The sequence below is a fragment of the Zonotrichia albicollis genome, chromosome 2, assembly GCF_047830755.1.
Source record: "Zonotrichia albicollis isolate bZonAlb1 chromosome 2, bZonAlb1.hap1, whole genome shotgun sequence".
NCBI classification, from domain to species: Eukaryota; Metazoa; Chordata; class Aves; order Passeriformes; family Passerellidae; genus Zonotrichia; species Zonotrichia albicollis.
In genome coordinates, this window is record NC_133820.1 from 1,839,435 (window position 1) to 1,864,475 (window position 25,041).

At 39.7% G+C, this 25,041-nt stretch overlaps 1 protein-coding gene across 5 annotated transcripts in view; it reads right to left on the bottom strand.

The window, feature by feature from the left end:
• The window catches only part of CRYBG3 (crystallin beta-gamma domain containing 3), an 85,916-nt gene that overhangs the window by 18,775 nt on the left and 42,100 nt on the right, over positions 1 to 25,041 (bottom strand). For all 5 annotated transcript variants that reach the window (XR_012577665.1, XR_012577667.1, XM_014273463.3 and 2 more), the window contains 13 exons: positions 24,716 to 24,763; positions 24,260 to 24,375; positions 23,139 to 23,286; positions 16,786 to 16,925; positions 15,387 to 15,501; positions 14,300 to 14,335; positions 13,460 to 13,593; positions 11,609 to 11,735; positions 7,731 to 7,873; positions 6,032 to 6,158; positions 5,009 to 5,041; positions 900 to 1,009; positions 270 to 396 (listed from right to left, as the gene is read on the bottom strand). Coding sequence is in view for 3 of the 5 variants with exons in the window: in XM_014273463.3 (XP_014128938.2) it covers positions 270 to 396; positions 900 to 1,009; positions 5,009 to 5,041; positions 6,032 to 6,158; positions 7,731 to 7,873; positions 11,609 to 11,735; positions 13,460 to 13,593; positions 14,300 to 14,335; positions 15,387 to 15,501; positions 16,786 to 16,925; positions 23,139 to 23,286; positions 24,260 to 24,375; positions 24,716 to 24,763 (1,404 nt within the window). In the remaining 2 variants the exon portion in view is untranslated. The remainder of the gene's footprint in view (positions 1 to 269; positions 397 to 899; positions 1,010 to 5,008; positions 5,042 to 6,031; positions 6,159 to 7,730; positions 7,874 to 11,608; positions 11,736 to 13,459; positions 13,594 to 14,299; positions 14,336 to 15,386; positions 15,502 to 16,785; positions 16,926 to 23,138; positions 23,287 to 24,259; positions 24,376 to 24,715; positions 24,764 to 25,041) is intronic.

Consider the following 25,041-nt stretch of genomic DNA (forward strand, 5'->3'; position numbering starts at 1 on the left):
CAACCCCCTGGCCACAGAGGATCTTGTTTCTCACTTGTAAAAAAGGGAACAACTTTAAACCCAGAACATCCAAGAGCAGCTACAAGTGACCTCATGCAAGAGTGCACACAGCCTGACCTGTTCCCAACCCAAAAAATCCTGTGAGCCAAGAAAACAAACCTCACTCTTTTCCCTGACTGGGAGATTGTTTAGGGCAAGCACTCACTTCAGACATCTGACAGGGAAAAGAGCTCAGAAATGTTATTTTTCTCCCCCCAATGAAGTCTTACATATTGAATAGGCTTGAGGGATTTGATTGTAGCAGTTGGGCAGCCACAGGAACTGAGGTCAACATAGAGGCCTTCTTCCAGCACACAGTGATTGTCAGTGGTTTCCCCTTTGTAACACAGGAGCCAACTGCAAGAATAAAAAAGATAAGCTGCTCTAGCTGCTTATTTACAGCATGCTTTTTTCAAGATTAATACTTGCTGAGGACAAAAGGAATAAAAAATTCTCTTTGTTCTTGACAAGCTTTAAGTAAGGTGACTTGAAAGGCTATGCAGCAAAATCAAAACTGTGTGGTACAGACACCTCAGTTCCAGAGTCAAACGATGCTGAATGGAATTCAGACACTTCCACTGTACCAAAGGTCTCAAAATCTGGAATAAATTCTAACTGGAGTTAAAAAAAGAGTCATGGTAACTGTGCAAGCCTTCCCCAAGGAGAGCAAAATGCACAGTACCCAAACCAAGGGCAGGATGGGAGTTACTGAGATGCCTTGCAGGACAAAGGGTCTAAGACATGATGGAAGATGATGGGCATGTGTTATGTGCTTTCTGCTGCCTGAAATTTTGTAACATTTGAAAAAAAATAAATTCATAATACTGAAAATGATGGCATGTAAAACAACAGACACTTACCATCCCCGGAGAACCTTAAAAGAACATGGTATGAATGATGTAAAATCAGAAACTTCTGCTGTGAAATCTACACATGCTCCTTGGAAATGTGTATTACTGAAAGCTTTGAGCTACAAGAACAAAACAAAACAAAAACAATGACTAGAAGGAAAATGAATGCATTATCATTAATGTCAACAGAGAGAGCTGTACTCTCAGAGAAGTATCGATTCCATTCACAAAGATACAATTAACTGGATGAATTGTCATTCAAAGGATCTCTTTCATTTTATACAGCTGCTTTATTTTTAGAAATATATCAAGTATTTTGTCATCTCTGGGCTGGCACAGGAGGCTTCCCAGTGGTGCTAAGGCAGGCAGAGTACATCAAGTATAAGTTAAACTGCAGCAGGAGCAGAAATAAGAAGAGTAGGACTCGAGGCTGTTATCATCCACCCAAAGCCCCCCTGAACTGCAGCTTAACTCTCCCTAGAGCTCAGCAATCCAGTGCTCAAAGCAGGATGGGGAAATGCTGGTCTAAGACACAGAGCTGCTAATGACAAAGTGCCCTGAAATCTTCTGTGACCACAGTGGCTGCAGGTGGCTTTTCATTTCAGAACTAGCAGGAGGATTTCTGAGGGAACTGGGGAACCCTGAGGTTCAGCCAAGCTGCTTCTGTATGTCATGGTAAAGAACTGCAAGTCACAGTGAACCACAGCCCATCAGTGAGATGTGATCAGTTCATCCCTAAAAAGCAAGAAGGCTCAAAATGTTGCAGCAAAAGTAAAATAGAAAAAGCCGAACAAACAGACAAAAAAACCCCAATCAACCTCCCAAAAAACCGACCTCCCCCAAACAAATAAACAAAAAGCCCAAATGAACAAACCCATCTCCCCCAGACAACCCCAAAACAAACCTAAACTAAAAAACCACACACAAAAAAACCCTGATGACCCCACCAAAACAAAAAGAAACCCTGGTATGACGTAGGCTATGATCTATAGCAAAGACACTCTGAATTCTGTACCCTTGGGCTGCCACTGTGTAACTGAGATGGATTTCACTTGAAAGTCTGAAAGAGAGGCTGGAAAAAAATAAAAAAATTGAAGTGTATCAAGAGAACAGCTCATATTCTGTAATGGAAGAAAAACACGATGGCTGTTGCAAGAGCTACTTCCCCCTTCATGCCCCAAATTGGCCAAGCTTCCTGCCAAAGAAAAGAAATCAAGTGCTTTTGCCAGCACAGAGTGAGAAGGCCAAACACAAGTGTCAGCAAATGATTTTATGGAAAAGTTCAGTCTCTGTTTTTAAAAGAAATGCATGTTTCCTGTTAGAAAGAACAAGAAAGGCTTAAGCTGGCCTTGCAGGCTGTGAGCACTAATTGGAGACCAAGGATCAGCTACAATAAAATGAATAAAGTGTAACTGACTTTTCTGTAAATACAACTGCACTGCTATGTCACAAAGCATCTATTTAAGCTGTAATTACACTGCATTTTCTACCCACTCATCTCCAAGCTCTTTCCAAAAGGGAATATATATACATACACACTGCCTTTCTTTCACAGGCCACGTGCTATGCAAGGCTTTTAAAAAAGATTCACTAATCATTTGAACACAGAATTTATCTGGTAATGAATGAGGGTCTCAATTTGACAGAAGTTGGGGTGGAGCAGTGATTCCTCAGTGCAAACACTCCAACTGCAGCCATCTCCAGTTTGTCAGGGTCTGACATTAATGTGTGAGGTTTTGCTTCCCAAAAAGCCAAAGGACAGAATATTAAAGTACAAATGCAGGGTTGCACAGCAATTATCTCTGTTTCCTACAGCATCTCTGCAAGTCACCTGCTGTTGAAAGAGGCTTTGTTCTTGCTGAGCAAAGCTTTATTTTCATAAATGAAATGAATGGTTTTGCAGAGTTGGTGATTTCTTACACTCTATGTAGTTGGTTTATTAGGAAGCTTGGCAGGCAGAAAAGGTCAGGGGAGTCATGCAGAGATGTAAGAAAATTTTGCTGCTTTTCAATTTCTGATAAGAACACAAATGAAAAAAAGACACACTCTTATAGACAGTGCAAACAGCTCTCTTAGTTCAAACATATGCTTATTAAAGGTGGGAGAATGTATAATGATTCAAAATACCCAATATATGACTTACTCAAGGGTCAAACATCAGGATGTTTAAGGATTTGCAAGCTCATATACAACATTCTTATAAGTTCCAAACTAAGAGACTGGTTCTCATGCAGAAAACTTTTGTTTTACTCTGAATGTGAAATTCTTGATATTTATCTAAGGGCCTGTATTTTACTTATCCTAAGTGACTAAATGTTTTCCCATTAAAAATTACTCAAAATATCTCCCCTCATATAAGAACTGTAGTGATATGAAATATGTTCTTTCTTCCCTAGCCCCAAGGCAGAATCCTGTGAAAACCAGGACTGTGGTAAGTCAGGATAGTAATTTTTTTCACAAATGGTGTTAAGATTGTTATTAAAGACCACAAGAGGCAAAATGCAATTCAATACATGTCAATATTTAAAGGTGTCTGTGCATACACACACACACACAGAGGTTTTTTCATGTTTCTGGAAATAAAAAAGCCTGTAAAGCACAACTTATTGAAACTTCAAAGGTTTGAACTGATCTTAAAGGTCTGCAACACTGGAATAATACACTCAAAGAATAGATTTTGGGGGATCCTGAAAAAATGTAAGAATTTGAGATGAAAGTAAAATTACCTTCAATGGTTTAACCCCACCAGTTTTATCTGAGTCAGTTATTTTATCTGGTATCATTTACCAAGGCCCTCTGGTGAACATACTTGCAAGTCTTTGGATTTAGTTGCAAACTGCCATGTGAACAGGCTGGGCAGGAAGTCAGTGTTTAAGGCTAAAATAATACACCAATTATGTCTTCAGACAGGAAACATTTCCTGTAGTGCTGGGTTAATCATAAAATGGTAGAACTGGAGAAAAAGGAGGGTGTGGTCCACCTGCTAAGTAACACAATGCACAACATTTCCCATCCAAGCAAGCAAGAGAGAAATTATGTCCAGATGACAAAATACTTAAGTGTGCTGAAACAGAACCGCAGAGCTCTGAAATATTGTCTGAAATATTGTCTTTTGTTAAGTCATGTTTCTTGAAATAAATGTTCCCAAATTTGCTTAATTAAAAGCATGTCAGAGAGAGCAATAAAATCACTCAGATCACCACCCAAGCTAGCAGGACAGAAAAAGATCAATCAAACAACTCATGCTGGACAAGGGAAGAGCCCTGCTGGGACAGAACACTGCAGGGAACACAGAGCACACATGGTGATGAACACAGAGCAGGGTTGTGTTTCAGAAAGATAATTCAAAGGTCCATTAATGGAATATAACCTTGTAAGGTAAGGACCAGAGTGTAAGACTCTAAACTAACTCATTTTTGAGACTCAGAGTGAATATAGGGATGCTTTCTCTTAGTAAGGACAGAACTTTCAGGGAAACTGTCAGACTAACTGTCAGATTTATCACAGATTTGTCATGATCAGGATGTGTCCAGTTGAGCTCTGTTACAAATAGGGAACCTTAAGGAGCAGCTCTACCTGCTTGGAAGACTTTGGAAAGCAGAACTACCAGCATCTAAAATAAAAACCCCAACTTCCAGGTGTTGATGCATTTGCAGGTTTGGAATGTGCAGTTCAGTTTTCTGCAGTTTATATTTTCATCTTCACCTCACACATAAACACAGGAGTGACAGACTGGATGCAATGCAAAATAATGGAAAGAAAATCTGCCATAAAGAGAAGGATGAATGGATGGGATGGTGAGTTTCCAGAAACAAGAGGGAAAGAAGAGGAAAATCAACAGCTCTAGAGATCCAAAGTCACTCTAAACCTATAGGATTGCTTGCATTTCTGGGGATAGAATACTAAAGGGTATGATCCAGAATAAAGCAAAGAGCAGAACACTTAGCAGACTTTACTTTTATCTATCTACCAGTTTCCTCCATCACTGCTCTGCTGTAGCAAGGTGACAATATTGAAGTATCACCTGAAATTACTGAGATATCACCTGAAGCAAGGCATTCAACATTAATTGTTAAGTGCAGTTTAGTACTAGACACTGTTATGTAATGCCAACTTACCAAATGTGGAGGCTCATTTGTCCCAAGGGGCTCCTGCAACAATAAATACATATACACACATTAGAAAACCCCAGCATTAATTACAATTAACTTCCTAGGAGACATGCCAAGTTGCCTGAAATTTGTAAAGTATGAACTCAGGAGCAGAGGTAAAAAAAAAACTTCCCAGGCTCCTGGCACAATTCTGCTCCCCAATTTCAGCCATGAGCTGCCTGTAAGCTCACAATTACCTGCCTGACTGTTCAATGCCTTTCACACAGACAACTTGCATCAGCATTAATTAGTTCCCATAATGTGCATTACAGTCCATGTAAATGTCTCTGCATTTCCTTTTGAGGCTGTTTCTTGAATAAAAGAACTGAAACCAACAGAAGACATCTCTCTCAACATGTGCTCTTGAAAATAAGGTTAAGTATTCCTTTTGCATTCCTGCAATTTATTACTTATTAATAATTTATTACTTATTATCATTTAATACTTATGGCTGTAGATTGCCTTTGTTTTGCATTAGGGTTTTGACAGTGCTGGCATTAATCTGCTTGGGTGAGCTGGCACTACCTTGGATTGAATAATGGATTAAAAATATTTCCTGTCTTTATTCACTGTATCTAGTACAAATATTTTAGCAGAAAAGTAAGGAAAAAACCCAACATAATTCTATTATGTAACAACACAGGCCAGATAAATTCTCAAGCATTTTTAAATACATTATCAATTACTGTGTTGAAAGGCAAATTCATCTTTCCAGGCCAGGCTATTTTCTCCATGTATGCAGTCTGCAAAAGGGAAATTCTTCTTATGAAGTTTCCCTGACAATTTTCTCAAAAGACAAGAAAATTCTGCAGTGTCCATTTAAGTCTCCATCCTGAACAGACTCACTATGCCTTCCTTGAGGGGCTTTAAATTGTTTCCAAACAGACAGGTTGTTACAATGTGGGCTCTCCTGTTTAATTATTATGGTAAACTCTGAACTCCAAAGGTCTTATTTCTTTTAAGGTTTTCCCTTAAATTCTGGTAACTCACCAACTTAACAGGTCGAATTGACATGATGGTTTTACTAGATCCTCCCCAGTCAAGGAAGCATTTGTATTTTCCTTTTTCCAGTACATACTGTTCTCCACAGAAGTATTTCTGCTGATAAGCCACCCACCTGGAGAATGACACAAAAATTAAACTGAAAAAAAACATTGCATTTTTCTGAGTGGTTTGATGACAATAACAGCAAGTCAAGCACATCAGAATGTCCACCTGGCAGACAGTGCAACATTAAACCTGATGAGAGGCGCAGAATTGTCACACACTTGATTTTCTGCTTTTCCCTACTTCAACAAACACAAGATTTTGGGTGCCTGCCTTCCCACCAAATTCATTGTGAGATGATGGTCTGCTCAGAAATTCAGAGGAAACAGACTGAACTGATAACTTTTTGAATCTCTCTCAATTGAATCTTTGCCTACTTGGCATCCCCCTCACAGGGCTTTCTTGCAGCTTTTCCAGTTGGATTTAGGAAAAATGGTGCAAGAAGAAAGAGAAGTAACTGAGGAAGGCTGGATGAGATCAAGCAAAAGCCTACAACAGCTGGCAGTTCAAGTTTCTCCCAGCCTGCTTCCTGTCCTGCAATTTAAGAAGAAAGAAACCCCCAACTAGAGGGTCCTTCTATCCCTACACAGTGGCAGAAGCAGATGGGGGCTGGTTAGAAAGACACCTCTAAAGAAAGACACCTCACCCACTTCTGGAGGTGCATTCCTCTCTTACTCAGCACTGGGACTGTTTTACTATGGATGTAACTGTAACAGGACATGTCTTTACTCATTTTAATTCCATCATCCACTGACTAATCTGTTTGCTACTAATTTATCTAATGTGGTTTTAACCTCCTGGTGCTACCACAGTCCCTTCAGCACAAGTTCCAGAAACTCACTGCCTCTGGTGTAGGAAAAGCTTTTCTCCTTCCACATCAAAATCTGCTTTAAAGCAATCTCCAGTTCCAAAGCATCTCCCCCAACTGTTGTCATGCAAGATTCTGTGAACTGCATTAATCTTGTCTTACCACTTGCAGGATTTTGCAGCTCTCATTTGTATCCCCCCTCTCCAAACTGAGACTCAGCCTTTCATTCTTGCACCTAATCCTCACCAGACACTAATCACCCATCCCTACATAAGCAGTTCAGGTCCCTCACTTCACAGTTCCTGATCCCCATCACCCTTAGGGTAGTTATGACAATGTTAATACTGCATTTAAAAAATTACTACTAAATGTCTGAAACCCACATGATTTCACAGTGCTCTTTTCCCTTAATGTCTTTTATATTTTAGTTTTTATAGTTCTATAAAAATTATTTTAATTTTCAGTCCCAGCAGTCTGACTTTCTTACAAATACAGCACATTTCATCCTTTCTGGACAGGCTCTACCTGTCCCAAAAATTATACCAGGTCTTAATATATCTAAAATATCTTTTCAGTGTTACTGCCATTGAAAAATGTGACTCTGGGGGATCATCACAAGCTTTTTCTATGATCAAGAACACTTAGACCAAAATCAAGGTGCAAGCATGAGAGCTACAGAAAACTAAAATTACTATTTCCCTTCCACTCCCCAAGGAAATTTAAAGAAACACTTTTCTCCTCCAAATATTGACCATGTGGAATATACTCTGTCAAGAGATGCACCCAAAGGTGCACAGAAATGTTGAACAGTTCCATGTATTTGAGCAGACTTACACTCCACTTTTCACAAGAATCGACCTCGTCTCGGGGCCAAATCCAGCCTGCTCCAAATCAGGGATTTCTTCATTGATGATGTCAAATGCTTTCCCATCTTCATCATCAGACTGGAAAAGTGCCACTGAAGACTCTATGAAATCCTAAGGGGCAGCATAGGAGTCAGAGGACAGTCACAGCTCAATGACTCTTCACAACATAAAACATTTTGGGACAGAATTATACCCAGAAAGGCAGCGTTTTATAGAGCTCCCTGGTGTGGATCTTTATGGGATATTTTGGCATTGAAGTTCTGGAATAACTGCAAGCCTGGCAATCTGGTGTGGCCTTCAGGGGTCTGCACTGAAGAGGGGAAGAGCCTGCTGGCCCTGAGCACCATCCTTTCCTCTTGGAGGATGGCTCACAGTGCAAAGATGCCAGCGTGGGAAGGAGAAGGGTTAAGAAGAAAAGAGTTTAGCACTGATCTTCCAAAAGCCTCACAAATAACTACTCCAAGCATGACCATGACTACATTTTTCACTAAACTCCTCCTTCCTCATCCTTTGCAGCAACATGGCAATAATTATGGAGAGGAAAAGCCTGGGCAGCATCACCTCTCCAGCACAAGAGGTTTGTACTTTTTGGATACATCCACTCTAGCTATAAATAAATCCTGCTTAACACTGTCACATTCTCTCTTACATAGCTGTGTGACACTGCTTTGTGCTTTCAGCCAGCTTTGTTTCTTGCACACATTACTTGCACAGCCTCAGATAATTTGAATTTGGGTTTCAAATCTTCAGCTTTTTAACCACTTAGCAATTTTAAGCTCACAGTTCAGTCGCTGCTTGGGAAAACAGAAAACAACAATGCATACACTTTACTCCTTTAACTTTGAACAGAAAGCAGGAACTCAATTTCAGTGTTTCTTAATCATTCAGCAGTGTTATAAATTGAAACTGAGTCCCGCAAATAAGAAACAATTGCTGTCAAGCAAATAATGTGGTTGTCAGAGACTCATGAACATATGAGGACTCCACCATGGGTATTGTTACATTAAACACTGAGAAAACAAAGATTTAGAAAAGATTTATCAAAAAGCACCTAGAAATTAAGGCCAAAGCAAGCATGCAGCCAGATTAATTTGGCCAGGTGAACCTGATCAAACAGGCTCATTGGAGGACACCATGTCTTTCTACAGGACACAGTCACCATGAGTAATGAAAATCAAGTTTAGAATGAACACTTGATGTGGCTCAACTTCTCTGCACTGTTTACAGGACAGTAAAAGGTGATGGAACAAATTCTCGAGTAAAACTGGTTCCCCTACTGTGTTGACCACTTCCTTCCTTCATTTATTTAAACTGTTCAACTGTTGCAACTATTTCAGGTATTCACTAGAAATTAAAGTGCCAGGTCTGGAAGAATCATCATGAACAACTGCAGCTTCAGACTACTTTTTAGGGGAAAAAAAAGGAGGAAAGAACAACTAACTAATGCAGTATTAGTGCAAATGGAAACCAGCTACTCTTAAAAGTCCTAAAGCAAGAGAGTACCCTAAAAGTCATGAAGATCAAATCTACACATAATTTCCTTAACTAAGTTTATAATACTGACATATATCCACAGTTGTAATTAAATTTAAAACATCTTTCAAATTCAGCCATCATTCTTTTCTGCCTGAAATTCCACTACACCTTCTCTTACAACAAATAATAGGAAAAATACTTTTTAAGAAAAGACTTTCAGACCAAGGCAGATCATTCTAAACTTGAAAGCATTAGAGGGAAAGCTCTGAAGGCAACATACGAAATTTTCTCTTTCACTGAGCCATGGGGAATACCAGGGGCAAACCCCAGCTCGAAATGCCTTTGGCACTGCAGAACAGAAGCAAAGCCACTGTCCCCCAAGGCAGCTGCCTGCCCCCAGCAATGGGCTCTGCATTTGCCTCAGGTGTGTTCAGCACAGATGCTGACGGGCAGCTGGCAGCAGCTGGATAAAACCATCCCATGAGATCTTTTTATCTCTGCTTCCCAAACACCCCCTGACCCCCCATCAGCCCTTGGGAGTGCTCACTGCAGGGTTATTCAAGCCAGCCAAAGCTGAGAGCCTGGGGATGTGGATAACAATATCCCTGGGGATTCTGAGACCATTGCAGCCTCCACCTTCCCCTGACAGAATTCCTGAGCTCAGGGAGCAGAGCCAGGGCATTTGCTGTGCAGTGAGAGGCCTCAAGCACACAGAGTTTGGATTTATGCCCGGGTCCCCTTGAAACTGAACGTTTGGTACTAAAATATTTTTAAAATCCTGACCTTAAGTATGGTATACAAAGTCACCAAGGGAGCATATGGCCAGCCTGGGCACGGCCCTGTGTGCTGCACATTGCCCAGAGGGAGGCAATCTGCTGGTCAAGCCAAACAACACAGTGCCAGGGCCATTACTCATTCCATTGGCAAGCAGCTGGTTGCCTTCAGTTATGCAACAAATTGAGGGGAAATATTCCTTTTCACTTCTCTTATCAATAGGTAAATATTTATACATATTGTCAGGCCAAGTGGAATGATATATGTTGATATATGACTGTGAATGATACATATTTTTAAAATGTTTAGGACTTGAGCCTTCTGACTGTTTTAGGTGCAAGTTAAATTAAATACATGACATGGAAGGTCATTCTTGTTACCCACATGCATGATTTTAACTTGTATTTATGTCCTTTGCCAAGAGAAAAATCTAAAAAGATCAATTCAAGTTGCTCAGGTACCCTATATACAGCTGGAAAAGAGAGGAAAACTAAGATTATTCAGTAATTGCACATTCAAAATGAGGAATCTGAAGAAATTTCTTACCTACTTTTTTCTCCGAAACCTAAAAATAAATTACTTAGGGAAGGATATTTTTCTTGAATTCAATTCATTCTCCTATCTTTATTTTGATAGATTCTGATTATAAATATAGCTTTTGCTAGGTGCCTGTCATGAAAAACAAACCTGCAAATTGTGAATTTAAGTATGGCCTTCTGGGGCTGACATTAACTTTTTTTTTTTTTTTTAAAAAAGACTGTTGAGACAGTGAGTTTGCTTTAAATCCCCATATTCAATTTCCACAAAATTCCTGGCTCAGGAATATCACAGCTCCTCAGATGAAGAGATGAATAATCTGAGTTTACAAAACTGGGTAATATCAGAGTGAACAATCTTAGTTTCAGAAGAACTTACTCTTTGCAGCTGTATTTAATGTTCACAGAGTTGCCATTATAATAAAAGTATCTTCAAACACTTATACAAACAAATAAAAAACCCAACCCAAAACAAAGGAAATTATAAAGAAGTTCTAACCCCATGTTTCCCCATTGCTAAAAATTCTAACTTTGCCTCCAATAGTAGACTCTTACAAATAGTTTTTACTATTATTTCATCCTTGCCTCCACTAAGCACATTTTAGTAGCAGGGATTTTTTTTAACATGATTATTTTTGCTGCCAAAATTTTCTGGCAGAAAAATCACAGACAGAGGGTAATGCTGTTTTAAGGCTTGCAACAGCTGCTGCATTGAAAAGCTATTTTTGTTTCAATCAAGAACTACTCTGCACACTCAGGCACGTTATGCTTTTAAGAAAATTCCATTTGAGAGATTCAAACAGCTTGAGGTGCAGGAGTGAGGTACTTGGAAAATCTGTCAGGTGGACAAGGAATTCTGCGTGATACAATTTTTGTATCAACTTCACAAAGAACCTGCTTCCTCCTTAGTGCAGTCTACATTTCAGCCAGTAGCAAGAGAATGAGGATGAACACAAAAGATGGAATGCCCAACCCAAGGCAGCTGTACCATTACACAGAATAACCTGCTCTTTATGGACAGAGCTGGGACAATCTGTGAGAAATGCATGTGAGTACTCACAGCCTGAAGGAAGCGGAAGGAGAGCAGGGCACGGTCACTTCCCCCCCAGGAGCATCTGTCCTCATACTCCCCCTCCTCCAGCAAGAACTGATGGCCTTTGTAACGCTCCTTGTCATAGGCAACCCATCTGTGGCAGCCCCACAACAAAAGGAAAGTCAAGTCAGTAAAGGCAAAACAACTGCACACATGATTTTCTCTAACAAAAAAAGGGAGAAGAGAACCCCCCAAAAACACTAAAATGAGTATCACAAACCCAGCCAATTCACAAAGCAATGCTTGTTTGGAGTCACAACAGGCACCCATGAAGAGTTCTTTGTGGATCAAAATCCTGCCATGTGATTCTTTATCCAACAATAGCTGATTTATGGAATGCTTCTCCGGGTGCCTCCTCTCAGCCAGCCACATTCCCAACAGCAATATTTGGTACCACAGAGCCCAGGATGCAGCTAAATGCCCAAACTTTCAGTGATAAATACACAAGCAGTGGATCTCTTCAGTGTGCTAATAAATGATGAGACCCTACCTTTGCTGGAGATGGTGACAAAATTAACAGATTTCAGCAGAACAAGATTCTGCCTGCTTATATTTTTTTTTTTGCTTTAATCTAAAACTGTATACATATAAACAGACAAGCAAATTGAAGATATAAACCACATTGTATATGAAATATGTTTTAGCAGTAAACAAATAGAAATTTTCAAAATATTTTGAATAAATAGATAAGGGTCTGTTAAAAGAAGGTGTTTCCATATCAACTTCAAATCTCTAATGGACACCAACTAAAAAAATTTGCTTCCCCCACCTTTTTTCTTGTCAGCATTTCTTTCATAAAGCTCCCTTGTAAATATTAGAATTGCTGTACAAAGTCTGTTGGCAGTGAAATTTGGCAGGCAGGGATAGCTTTACTTTTAGTACCATTTGGTTTACATTAATTCAACTGTTTATGTTACCACAGCACTAAAAATAAAAGCTGCCACAACAGACAGAACAATGATTTTTAATAATCCGAGGCTTCCCAGATAGTGAACACACAATGCACTTCTGAATAGATTATCTGAGTATTAACAATTAAGTTTGTTTTGAATTTAGTGCTCATAAAATTCTGACAGCAGCCTGAAAGGATGTATATTATTCCATCCTTATGCTGAAGTGGAAAATCCCTTATGAAACAAAGGCAAGATTTTCTGAAAACTGTTTTATTACTGAAGTGTTTGGCAGAAGCAGCCACCCTGCCTGCTCTCAGGCAGTCCTGTCCTGTTGGGAGAGGGTGAAGGAACAACACGAGGGGTTGGTGGCTGGTGCTGAGTTTACCTCAGAGCATCCACCTGTGACACAGGTGTGACACAGTCCTGTGTGTGTGTGTGACACAGGGAGGGGCAGCACAACACAGAATCCATCCAGTGCCTCAGTTAATGGAAATAACAGCACATTCCCAATGCCAGATAACAGGCAACAGCTGGCAGAGGAAAACCATTAAGACAATAAAACAGCTTGCAGGTTTCAGTGGTATTAAAATGTCAAACTGAAGACTGACCACATCTACCCAAGGTCATTTCAGCAAATTAAGTAGAGACTATCAGAAATATAAATCAATATAAATTAAAGCTCTGTGTGAACAAAGTAGCCTAATTTATTAGCATCCAAATGGCAAACACTGACTTCACACCTTTCACACATTTAGCTTGGGAGGCTGATAACTAAAGAGCTGATAATAAAAGAAATATACACTCCCTTCTTTTAAAAAAATTCCACCTGTGGAAGATTACAATCATCCCTTAGTTAGCACTTTTAAGCATTTAGTTATGCTTCTCTGTTTTAAAATAAATAAATATAAAAGTGAAATATACTCACACTCCACCAATTACACGCAGTGATCCAATTTCCTGAAACTCCTCCTCACTACCAAACAGTGCTGGGACAGAAGCAATGTTTTCTGAAAACTCTTTGGACCATCCTCCAAAGTGGGTTTTCTCATATATTATTATCTAGAAAACATGATGTTGAGCTTAATCTTTCAAAAGCAGACAAGAAGCCTCTCCCTGTACTTGGCTGAAGTTATTTTCATGACTGCAGTTAAGAGTCCCTTCAAGTTCTTTATCTGCTGAATCACACAGATCAGCTATTAACAATATTTGTATCTGTTACAGCATGTATTAGAAAAACACCCAAGTCATGCATGCATTTGTATCATTAAAAGTTACCTAATGCATAAGCTTTTTTGTAGAAAAATGAGGAAAAAGGAACAAAAGTTTTAGATCATCTTTCAGCTCCTCAGATCACAGAATGATCATGGTCTCACTCATAACTCTTGTATTGGAATAGGGGCCAGCATGGAAGGGAACTATTCCTGTTTTCTTCCTCCCTTCCCTCTCCTTTTCTTTTTAAATTCAGAATGTTAAATGGGAAAATCCCCCCCCAATCCCTTTATCATTACAGTGACTAATGTGTCAAGTCAGAAAAACTCATTTTATAGCAAATTCACACTTTCCTAGTAAGAGAAAAACAAACTACTGGTACTTTTACACCTCATCAAACACTAAGTGAACTTGACAGCATTAAGGAATTTTTCTTCACCAGCAAGCACTGAATAGTGATCAAAGATCACACACTAAACAAAAGGAAAGCAGCTTGCATGGAGATTTCATATTCCCAATGTGCTTATATTTCATTCTGAGTGCCCTCTGTGCTTACCTTGACATTCATTGGCATTTGCACCTTTAGTCCACCCTAAAAACAGATGAGAGGAAAATTAGTTATTTATATCAAACCTCTAGTTCCACTCTGACATGTGTTTTACAGTACTATCAGAGCATGACGTCTTTGCAATTATATTCACCACTTTCAATGCTGGCCATAGATTTCAAAAGGCCAGGCACACTATGAACCTGACCTACAAACAAATCAAACAAATCAGTGCACTGACAAACCTCCTGGACGGCAAGCAATTTCAAAGTATCCCTTCATGGCCTAGAATTCTAAAGCAAATGTTTTTAAACTAATTGATACTGACCAGTTTTTGAAATTAACTTTTAAAGCTTTGTTGTATGCATTACAAATTTCTATAGCACAATCGTGCAACATTAGAAAAAAGAGAAAACAGCAGGAGAGAGAGAAAATAGAGTGACATATTTATGTTTATGGTCAAAGAGCAAATACAACAAATGCATCTTCTGTAGAAATGTAAGTGAATGATGCTCTGTGAGGGAATAAGGGACTGACCTCACTTGAGTGACTAAAGAGACAGCCATTAGGTCTTATCCCTTTATGGCTTTTAAACTGTCTCTGTGGGCTTGCTATGCACACAGTAAAATTTGTGTTATACCCCTTCCCATCTCTCCCACATGCAGATCCAAGTGCTGTCTGTCAACACAAAAACCAGCTGCAGCTCTCCAGATTTGTGTGCAGAGAAATACCACTGGGTAATAAAGTCCTTATCTGGTCTTCCATCCCCAGTAGACCCTAACTGAAAAAAATAAAATCAAAAACTTCAGAAGGGCTTTTTTGTTAATTAATTGGTGTTGGGTGCAATAAAATGAAGAGCCTTTCTGTCTTATCAGACCTCCTCCCAACAACAGGAGTTCCCAGGAAGATGCTGGGGGTGCAGAAGCCTGACAAGTCACGGTGACCAAAGCAAGCACACCACGGAGGATTAACCCAGAATGAACATCAGAGCCCAAGCTGTATTTAGGTCAAAACATCTGGGGAAGCAACAATATTAAAAAAAAAAAAAAAAAAGGAGGGCACACAGGGGATTATCAGGGAATTGTGAAGTCCTCACCATCCTTAAGGGACGCAGAGATTTTACATCTGCTGAAGGAATTTCAGGTGGTGAATCACATTCTTCCAAAACTGTCATCTCTCCCTTGTAATTCAAGTCTGAATAAGCAAGCCATCTACAACAGTAAGGACAAATGACTCAATCAGTTCATCAATTACATTCCAAAAACAAAGATCTTATTAAAATTATTTTCCTTTTGTACTCATAAGAGCTAGATAATGTTTGAGATGGCACATCAAAACAAAACTGTATTTAAATACGCTGGCAACATCACTGCTAGGAAGATCTCAAATACTTTTTCTTAGTCCAAGCTAAATATAACTGAAAGAGAAGAAAATTACCAATTTGTTCACTCACTTAAAAAAGCCAGCTTGCTACACTATGAGTATACAAAAAAGTCAGCACTGAGGATGAGATGTTAGCATTGAATTTTATCTAAAATTAACACCTTATGAATTAAAAGGCTTCTTATATCAGTCCCATATCATTTTTTTCAGTGGAAGTTATTAAAGTGTGATTATTTACAGCAATCCTTTGGAAAACTATTGTAATTTTGACATGAAGATTAAAATTGTTGGGAGTCCTTCAGACTTTTCTAAATAAAAAAAAAATGTAAAAAAAGCTGAATGTAAAAGCTGGACACAGGTTTAGGGGACCACACAAGGAATGGAAGAAGAGGCATAGAGCCATATGGAAAATTATTTTCTTAAAACTACCAGGTTTTGTCAAAACTAAGACAAGACTGTTTTTAAGTCCTTCACAACCCCAGGCTTCACAGACTTACTGTGAGACAGTGGGAAGGAAGGCCTGGCTCACGTGGAAAGGCAAGACTGGTAATAGAAGAGCTACTGTCATCCTGCAATTACTTATGGGAAGAGCCACACAACTCCCAGACTTCAGGAACTGGGATGTTTTGGCCCATTCTGCTCAATGCAGGAAGTTCTGGGCTGCCCAGGGGCCTGTGTCAGACTGCATCACCTCCCTCCACAAGGTCAGGATCTGGCTGTAGCTTGAGAAATGCTTGGGCGATGTAACACGCACATTCTGGTGCTCAGCCACAGTATTATGGTTGTAACAGGGTGGGTGACTCAGGAGAAGTATCTATTCTCCAATGAAATAAAAGCTAATTATAGCTGAGTTGCTTCCTTTATTTATAAAGCTACTCAAATATGGAATTACTGAAGAGGTCTGCCAGCAACTAGGAAAAAATGCCTTCAAACTAGGAGCCCACAGAACACAATGCTGACACATTAATTGTCATTAAATGTAATATTAAATGTATGTTTACTAATTTCTGGCAAACCCCCCAAATACTGTTCATACTGCTGACTGATTTTCATCCCCTGATATTACTCTTCTACCTGCTGGCAAAATGCTGTTAAAAAGGTTCAGTACTTACACTCCTGATCTGACTCTTATATAAGGGTTTTTCTCAACATCCAGCTCTTCTAAATTGGCAGCTGCGCCCTGTATGCAGATGGGAAGTCCCTCTGTACTACCAGCTGCCAGGCAGAACTCCACCTCTGGAATGCCACAGTCCTGTGGAAACAAACCAAAGGGTAATGTTTATCCACACTTGCACACTCTGCCCCCAAACATTCCCTTTTTTGCCCCATCTTCTCACCCTTCTCCAGCCTTCATATGATGGAAGGGTTTTATTCTTTTCAAAATGGAGGCTGGAATTTTTAGAAAAGCCAAGGGAGGTAAATTTCCAGCTCCCACTAATTTTCAAAGAAGAAATTTATGGCTGTCAGGCTACTTGCATAAAGGCCGGTTTAAATATTCTCCAACCAAAGGACTGAACAACTTTGTAAGACTGACTTCTTTTCTAAAAGGCAATGTTTCCATCACACACATGATGCTTGCATTATCTAAAACTTTCCAGAAGTATCCATTACATTCCCACCGCTGCCCCTCCACAACAATTAAGTTCTGTAATGCAGAATGCAACTACAGTATCAAGCCATATGAATTCAATGTTTTTGTTGTGCTAAATAAATCTGCAGCATTTTAGATGAAGAAGGAAAAAAAGATCAGTATTAAAACACATCTATTCTGTTAAGTAGGCACTTTAGCAATTTTCCTGTTACCACACAGGTAACAGGAAATTTCATTGCTGGAGGTTTACTACTAAGAGATAATACAGGAGAGCAACCTGTTGACCACATGCTCCATTCTAGAATTTGCAGGGATTTTATTGAGCCACCCTCATTTTGCAGTATTTATATAACATGCATTGCCAACAATTTGTTCCCCAGCACTCAAGCACACCCTGAACCAACGAGGATCTGCAAATCCCTGTTTCACAGGGTGTTCCAGACCAGTGGAAGGCAGTTCATGTGTGCAGCTGGAAAACTTCACTTCGCAGCCACAACCTCCCAGAACACTTCCCCTTCTCCTCCTCACCCACAAGCCCATTTGCTTTAAAACAGAGGGCTTGAACAGCATATAAAGATTCCCAAAATCCTAACGTGGCTGGAGGAAGATGCCCCTTTCATGTGTGCTAGAGAAGAGGGATGAGGAGTGGTCTCTGAAGGTGTCCCCAGGGAAGCACCCGATTTCTGGATTTGGGGAGGAGCCAGGAGGGGCACACTGTGACAGAGATCCTGCCAGGACTGTGGCTTCTGAAAGGAAGAACACAAGAGCTTGCAGGGAAAGCCAGCAACAGCACCTCATCTTGTGACAGCACCTGCAGTGCTCTCCTTTTGCACGTGGGGTTTTAGTGGCGTTTTCATGGGGTGACATCCCACTTCTTGTTCACAGCATTTTTCATTAGCTATTGAACTGTCAGCACTAAGTGTGGCAATTCGAGTGGATGCACTTGAGGATATTGTTTCACTTTCCTCCCGAGACCTGAGGTAACACAGTAATACTGCCTTGGCAACTCTCCCTCCTGCACAGTCACGTTTCCTCTGTATTGTACCTTACAAACAATGCTCACTCTTTGTTTTTAGAGCAGAAACTGCAACACCGGGATTTTTGTTTTCCGATTAACAAACTCAGAGAAATCAGGAAAAAAGACTTTCTAGTACAATGCTGCTTTATGGGAACATGCTAAGGAACTCCATTCCTCAATTCTAAGCGTATTGCTAGACAAGATTAAAAAAAAAAATCACCCCATAGTTCTTACACGTGTATGTATCTTACTAAATCAAAGTTGAGAAATACTTGAAGTCTGTGGTTTTTTTTTTCTAAAAATATCTGCTATGTAAGAAGGCTGAAATTCATAAATTCAGTAATAAAGCTTGATTCAAAAAATTGAAGTTGCACCTAGAAGAATTCCACAAATAATGATGGCAGACTCCTAATGGCTTCAGATAAATTCTGAAACTAAGTATCTACAAGACTAGACAAGTAGCAAAATAAAAGTATCTGCCTGAGGGCTCAGACAGAAGAGGAGATGGAGTATGCTTAATTTTAATTCAGTAGGAGGCTTCTGTTTTTGTTTTTCATTTAAGATTGGAAAGAGGCAGTCTGTAAGCTCTTTTCAAGTCTGCTCTCCTGACTCTGAAGCTCATGAGGCAGTCTCCAGCTCAAGAGATGATAAATGTACCAGGGGAGGTAAAGCACAAACACTCATAATAAAGTCTCTCCTATTTATCACCATCTCTCTCCAGTCAGATTTTGAAAGCAATAAAAAACCTCTACTCGTACTGATTGTACTTTTGTGTGTGTTCCACATTAAGTCCACAAATTTCTTTCATAAAGTGTCACACAACAAACTAAGGTTTTCATCAAAACCAATTCAAATATTTATTTTTAAAGGCGGTAACACGGTCGAGCAAGAAGTACATCATATTTTCTAAGCACATTTTTTTAAGTCACAAATACACATTTTTGACTTAAATAAGGAGTTCAATTTACCTGTACTGATGCACAGACTGCAGAGAATGGTAACATTTATTATTACTGTATGAGATGAATGCTATATATTTGCAGTGCACACTCTGTCCCATGCCATTAACCTATACAATTAAAGCATGCAAATTTAGTTTGGTAAATATTGGCCCCAGCATGTTCATATTTGCCTGAGCATATTTAACAGCCCTCATTACTTTCACAGGCTCCTTTAACATTCCCAATGGCTCCTTTAACATTCCCAATGAAGCCACCATCTTTAGAAACAAAATGAAAACCATACAAATATGACAGCAGTCAGGTGGAGATCCTTCAGTCTAAAGCCCTGCCATCTGCAAGGCGTCAAGATTTGGAAATAAGATACACACATGCACAACTATTATCATGCAAAACTGCTACCACAGTATTCCAGCCCAGATCCCCAACTGGAAGGTTGCTCCCTAAAGCCACCCCCAAACTGTGCCAGCCCCCATCACAAGCAGTCCAAACTCACACACTCATTGTCCTACAGACACATCCGGCAGAACCAGAACCAAAAGCAGGGCAAGCACATTAGGCAGCTGTGCTCATTTCCAGTGCAAACACACAACCAGCAAATGCTCAGGTAGATCACAGCCTCCAGGCATCCCTCTCTGCCTGCCTTACTCTGTGGTGTTCTCCTGCAGCCTCCACGCAGTCATCCTGGAATGCCTGTGCTTCCCTCCTGGGCTTTAGGGAGCCTTTTCCCCTTTCTGCTCTCCCCTCAGCTCCTTCTGAAGAGGATTAACACAACCCTTAAGCCTTTAGCACTAAATATTCCTCTTCAGTGGCATCTCTGACATTTTTCTAGCCTGACCAAGAGGTCCAGCAGAAGTGACAGACCTAAAGCCTTTGACCCCCTCCAGGTGTTCTTGGTTATTTATCCTTCCTCTGGATCTAGGATTACAGCCCTAGCAGCTCCAGCAGGGTTAAATAAACTCAGCACTGCTGAGACTTCTCCTTGGTCTGTCAGCTGAGGTGATCAAATCAGCCTGTTTAACTGGGGTAGTTTTGTGTCAACAGCAGGGCAAAGAATGACTGAAGGCTGGCTTCTTAAGGGAAATGCCAAAACAAGGATGAGAGAAGAGACTATTGAAAACCAGGCCTAATTAGTTCTGGCATCAACATGATTGCTTTGTAATGTCTAGACACCATTTCACTTTAAATACACATTTTGTCTTTAGGATGCTATCTGCTTCTGGAGGTGGGTTTTTTTTGTTGTTGTTTTTTTGACCTGTTGGTCCTGCAGGCTTTTTTACCCATTCATAATTCTTGCTCCCAGTGCTCCAGCATTGTACCACTCTTGCTACCACTCACCACCACCAAACCCAGCTACAGAACTTAGCAGGGGTGGCCAATGAAATCATACAAAGGAAATAAATTATTACTGTCCTGTAAAGAACCAGCCAGCAAGTGAGACTATCTGAAGCTGCTGAGTGTCTTCCTGTGGCATCTGACAAAGAAGTCCCTGCTTAAATTATTAGCTTCTTTTCACCAGAAAAACCACACAACAAGAGAAACACACCCTTCCTGTAATAGTGTGAACAATCCCTTTACAGAGAGCTTTGCTTAAGGAGACTCCACAAGGAATCCAGGTAATCCCTGCCTAACCATCTTGCAGACAGTGATTATAAACTGCTGTTTCAGATCCCTGGCCACCTTGCAAAACAATGGTTCACAAGACTATTCCACAATGGAGGTGTCAGGAACTCTTCTTGGCTCTTGTTTTTGGGAACAAAATATTTAGCACTCCCTTTAGGTTTCCAGAAACAGATAGGAAAGAAGCCCAATGTGCAAAAAAGTCAAAATATGTGTTTACAGTAGGCCAGAGAAATGACCTGGCTAAACAGACTGTGCTGCAGGAGCTGCACTGAACCTGGGTGTGCAGGCAGACTTTGCTGGCCTTGGCTTTTGTCTTAGGGGAAATCAATCTCCACATCATTTCAGACAGGTCTTCATTTTACTGGTTGCACAATCTGTTTCTTTGGAATCTTTTCCCCACAATTTTCTTGATATTAAATACACATGGATACACCTAATGCATATCCATGGTTAGGCAGGCCGCAAGCTAACCAAAAATTTAACAGAATCTCTGCTTTTTGGGGAGGCTTGAAGCCAAATCAAGAGCACAAGGCTACTAGCAGACTGTTCTTCAGACAGTATGCTAGTAAAAAAAATATTAAATGTACCTCCTACAGTGTCCTTAGTAAAAAACTGTTTCTCCTCTTCTTGGCAAGCTGTTTTCTTCTCAAATATTTAGTCAATGTTCTAATCTGTTAAATGACAAAGACCCTTAAAAAAACTACTTGAAAATTTGGAAGACAAGTCAGACAACCTGGACACAGAGCAAGTATGGCCAAACTACCCTGGAGAAAAGACACTGACAGCCTGTGAAAAAGAAAAGGCAGTAAAACACATACACACGAGCTGCCTGAAAAAGAATCCACTATTTGTCAAATAAAAACAAAGCCTATATTTTCCACAAAAATAAATAAATAAGGTAGCACTTTGGGAAACTACCTTCCAAAAGCAGTTCCACAGCAGGTAAAAAACAACCTGAAAAAGTAGGGATGCCTTCATGAATCAAGGGATAGAGGACAAAACCTGGCTGGTGAGAGCAGTAAACTCACCAACCACACCTGCTAAAGGTTTCATTTACACGAGGAAAGCGTTGATTACTGAACTAGTGTAAAGTAACAATGCCTTCCATCTGTGTTCCACATAAATGAACCACAGACTGGAAGAAGAACAAAAGTCAAAGCTATTTAGCTGTACTGCAAAGGTTTTTATCAAGCATGATGAAGTTAAACAAGTATCTTTCCTATCCAAGAGTCCTCTTTCACAGCCAAGACCCATCCAGCTTCCCTTGGCTGTTATTGTGAAATACCTTCATTTATTTAGTTGTCTTCCACATTATTGATCAACATTCATATTGCATATTGATCAAAGGTTTTAATATGTTTAGCTCAAATAATGTTAACTTAATTATTCTTGCCTTCAGTCAGCCTCTTTTGAATTAATTAATTTCTCAGTTTTTTAAGAGAATGAAAAAGTATTTCTAATTGTTATGACAATATGCCCCTGTACTGATGACAAAAAAGTTATCAATTTTAAAATTACCTCTATACCAGCAAAAAACATAGAAACCACTTTACTGAAAATCTTTCACATTGTGATACAAATGATAATCCATTCACAGTAAGGGCCACTGCCCTGTGAGCAACTGGAATGTTGCACTGAACAATGAGACCACTAAGTCTTCTTAAATCACAAGATCTGGAAAATATATTCCTCATTCACTGAATAACAATGGATGCATTATATTTAGTTTTCGACATTTGATTCTTATCTTTTCAACAAAAAGCCTTCTAAACTGATGGCTGCAGGCAGAGCTACATGCTGTAGGTGTACACTGGTCCAAGTGCAGATCCTACAGATGGCACAAAAGCTGTAGAGGGAATGGCAGCAGTTTGTGGAGGCCACACTGTGCAAACAGGATTGGAAACCCAACTACTACTGAAGCAGAAGCCATACAGACACAGCAGACAGGTTAGGATAAAATCTTCTTCCAAAACATGAATTGATTCAGTTTTATTTCAAATAAGTGGACAGGTAAACATCTAAAAGCAGGGGAGCCTGTGTCACATGAGGGTTGTGGCAAAGAAACATAATCCACCTGCTCAGTAACTCAGGAAGAAAGGGAAATTTAGCACAGCAAAAACCCTGGAATTTATCACCTAGAAAGTGAAAAAACTGAGTCACAGCAAATGTGGATAAAGTCGGGAACATGACACACACACTGTCATTGCTGGCAATACACCAGTGTGACCAACAAATCAATTATGCATGTGAGAATATTGTGGAGAAAGTCTGTACCTTTGTTACGTGTTTGATGGAACCAACTGTGAGGTTTCTTCGATGATGTTTTATGCCTGGGAGATCCCAAAGGTGATCCAGCACAACTTCTCCTTCTTCTAGTATGTGTCTTCGACCCTGGAACTTTGGTTTCTCATAAAAAATCCAACTGCAATAATGATAAAATGAACTGAGTCATTGCTGGTAGAGCATATCTGAGGGAAAGCCCAGGAAAATTCTCTTCTTACCAAAACAAATATCACATCTTTCTTATGATGTCCCTCAGTAGTCAAATGCACTTTGGTATTGCAAAGTAAAATACAAATTCTTCTCCAGAATAAAACATAAAATAAAAATGCAGCTAAACTCCAATGTGAATGAGCAGCCTTATTTTACCAGGACAAATATATTAACTGTCACATCAAAATGTGTCCTGCTCAGGCAGACACTATCAAAGGCAGAAAACATACTAATAATGACATTCAGAATTCCTTAGGATGTGAAAGAAATGTATGCACAGCCACACAAGGCTGCCTGAAAACTGCATAAATGTGACATGCATGGCTGACAGTCAGAAACATTCCCTGTAAGCCCCACTAATTAAATTCCAGTGCAACAACTGACACAGACCTGGCCCCAGCTTCCCAAAGCAAACTGAGGAACACTTGCAAACCTAAAGGTCCTTGTATATATCCTTCTGTAGCCACACTCCTTTCAATGCCACGTTGAAACCAGCAGCTGAGAATGTTCATTTGATGGTCCTTTTGCATCAGCTACTGTATAATGAAACTGAACTGTAAAAATCCACCTTTTTTTTTTTTTTTTTTTTAATTCACGTATTTCTAGTCATGATTATGGCTGCACTGGCTCAGCACTTCAGGCAAGAGCTCTAAACTCACTTGTGGCTCTATTAGAAACGTCTTGTTTGAAGCTAGCTCCCAGGAGAAGCAATCTATTTTTTTAGTGCAGCATTTAAAACTTTGTTTTATGCTTTTTCACTGGTTTCAGTCTAATTATAAAGCAAGAAAAAGACACTACTGCAGATGGGACATGTGTCACAAATAAAAGAAATAAAAACACAAGAGGAACACACAGGCAGTCTTTTGGAAAGACTCTATTTAAATACCACCTGGATTTCTTACCATCCTCTAATTATCCTAAGTACTGTTCCAATGGGAAGGATCCATGATGAGGCATCTAGCACATCTGAATGAACTTCTTGTTTACTTTTGTTGCCACAAGTATCATAAATAATAATCTGAAACAATACACAATGCATGCAAATGAGGGCCCATTTCAACACAGAGCACAGTTATTTTTTTGCTTGCAATTTGTGCCCACCCAGCTGAGAGCCTGCACAGTTTCTTCCTTTATGAAACACTCTACTCAATGAAAACAACTGCTCAGAAAGACAGTAATATTACTAGTGGCAGGATTTTAAATAATATATTCTCACTGTTAGCAGGGGAAGTACATGCTATTAATATAAAAAACCAGATAGTTAAACTAACAACTTTAGATGCTTTCCTTTCAAAAATTACAGTATGACAAATTATTCCATGTATCATCTTGATTTATGTGACATAAACTCTGCTTACCTTCCCTGGTCTTGGGTTGTACTTGAGACTTGCCCTGTCAATGAGGTTCTGAAATTAAAAGGACATGGCAAACAACTATTAACAACTCCAACAGTGGCACAAAGCACAGGCAAATTATTCTGGGTCCACTATTCCTGTACATGTACACAACTGTCTTTAGTAGAAAAAAATAGGATTTATTTCACTGCCATTCAGAGCTGGTGTAAATTATTTAACAGGGTGAATCAGCAGAAAGCAGCATGTGCTAGAAAGGAAGAGCTGTTATGGAAGTTATAACCTTTACAAATGCATTAACCCCTTCCCAGTAAACAATAAACTGCATTTCT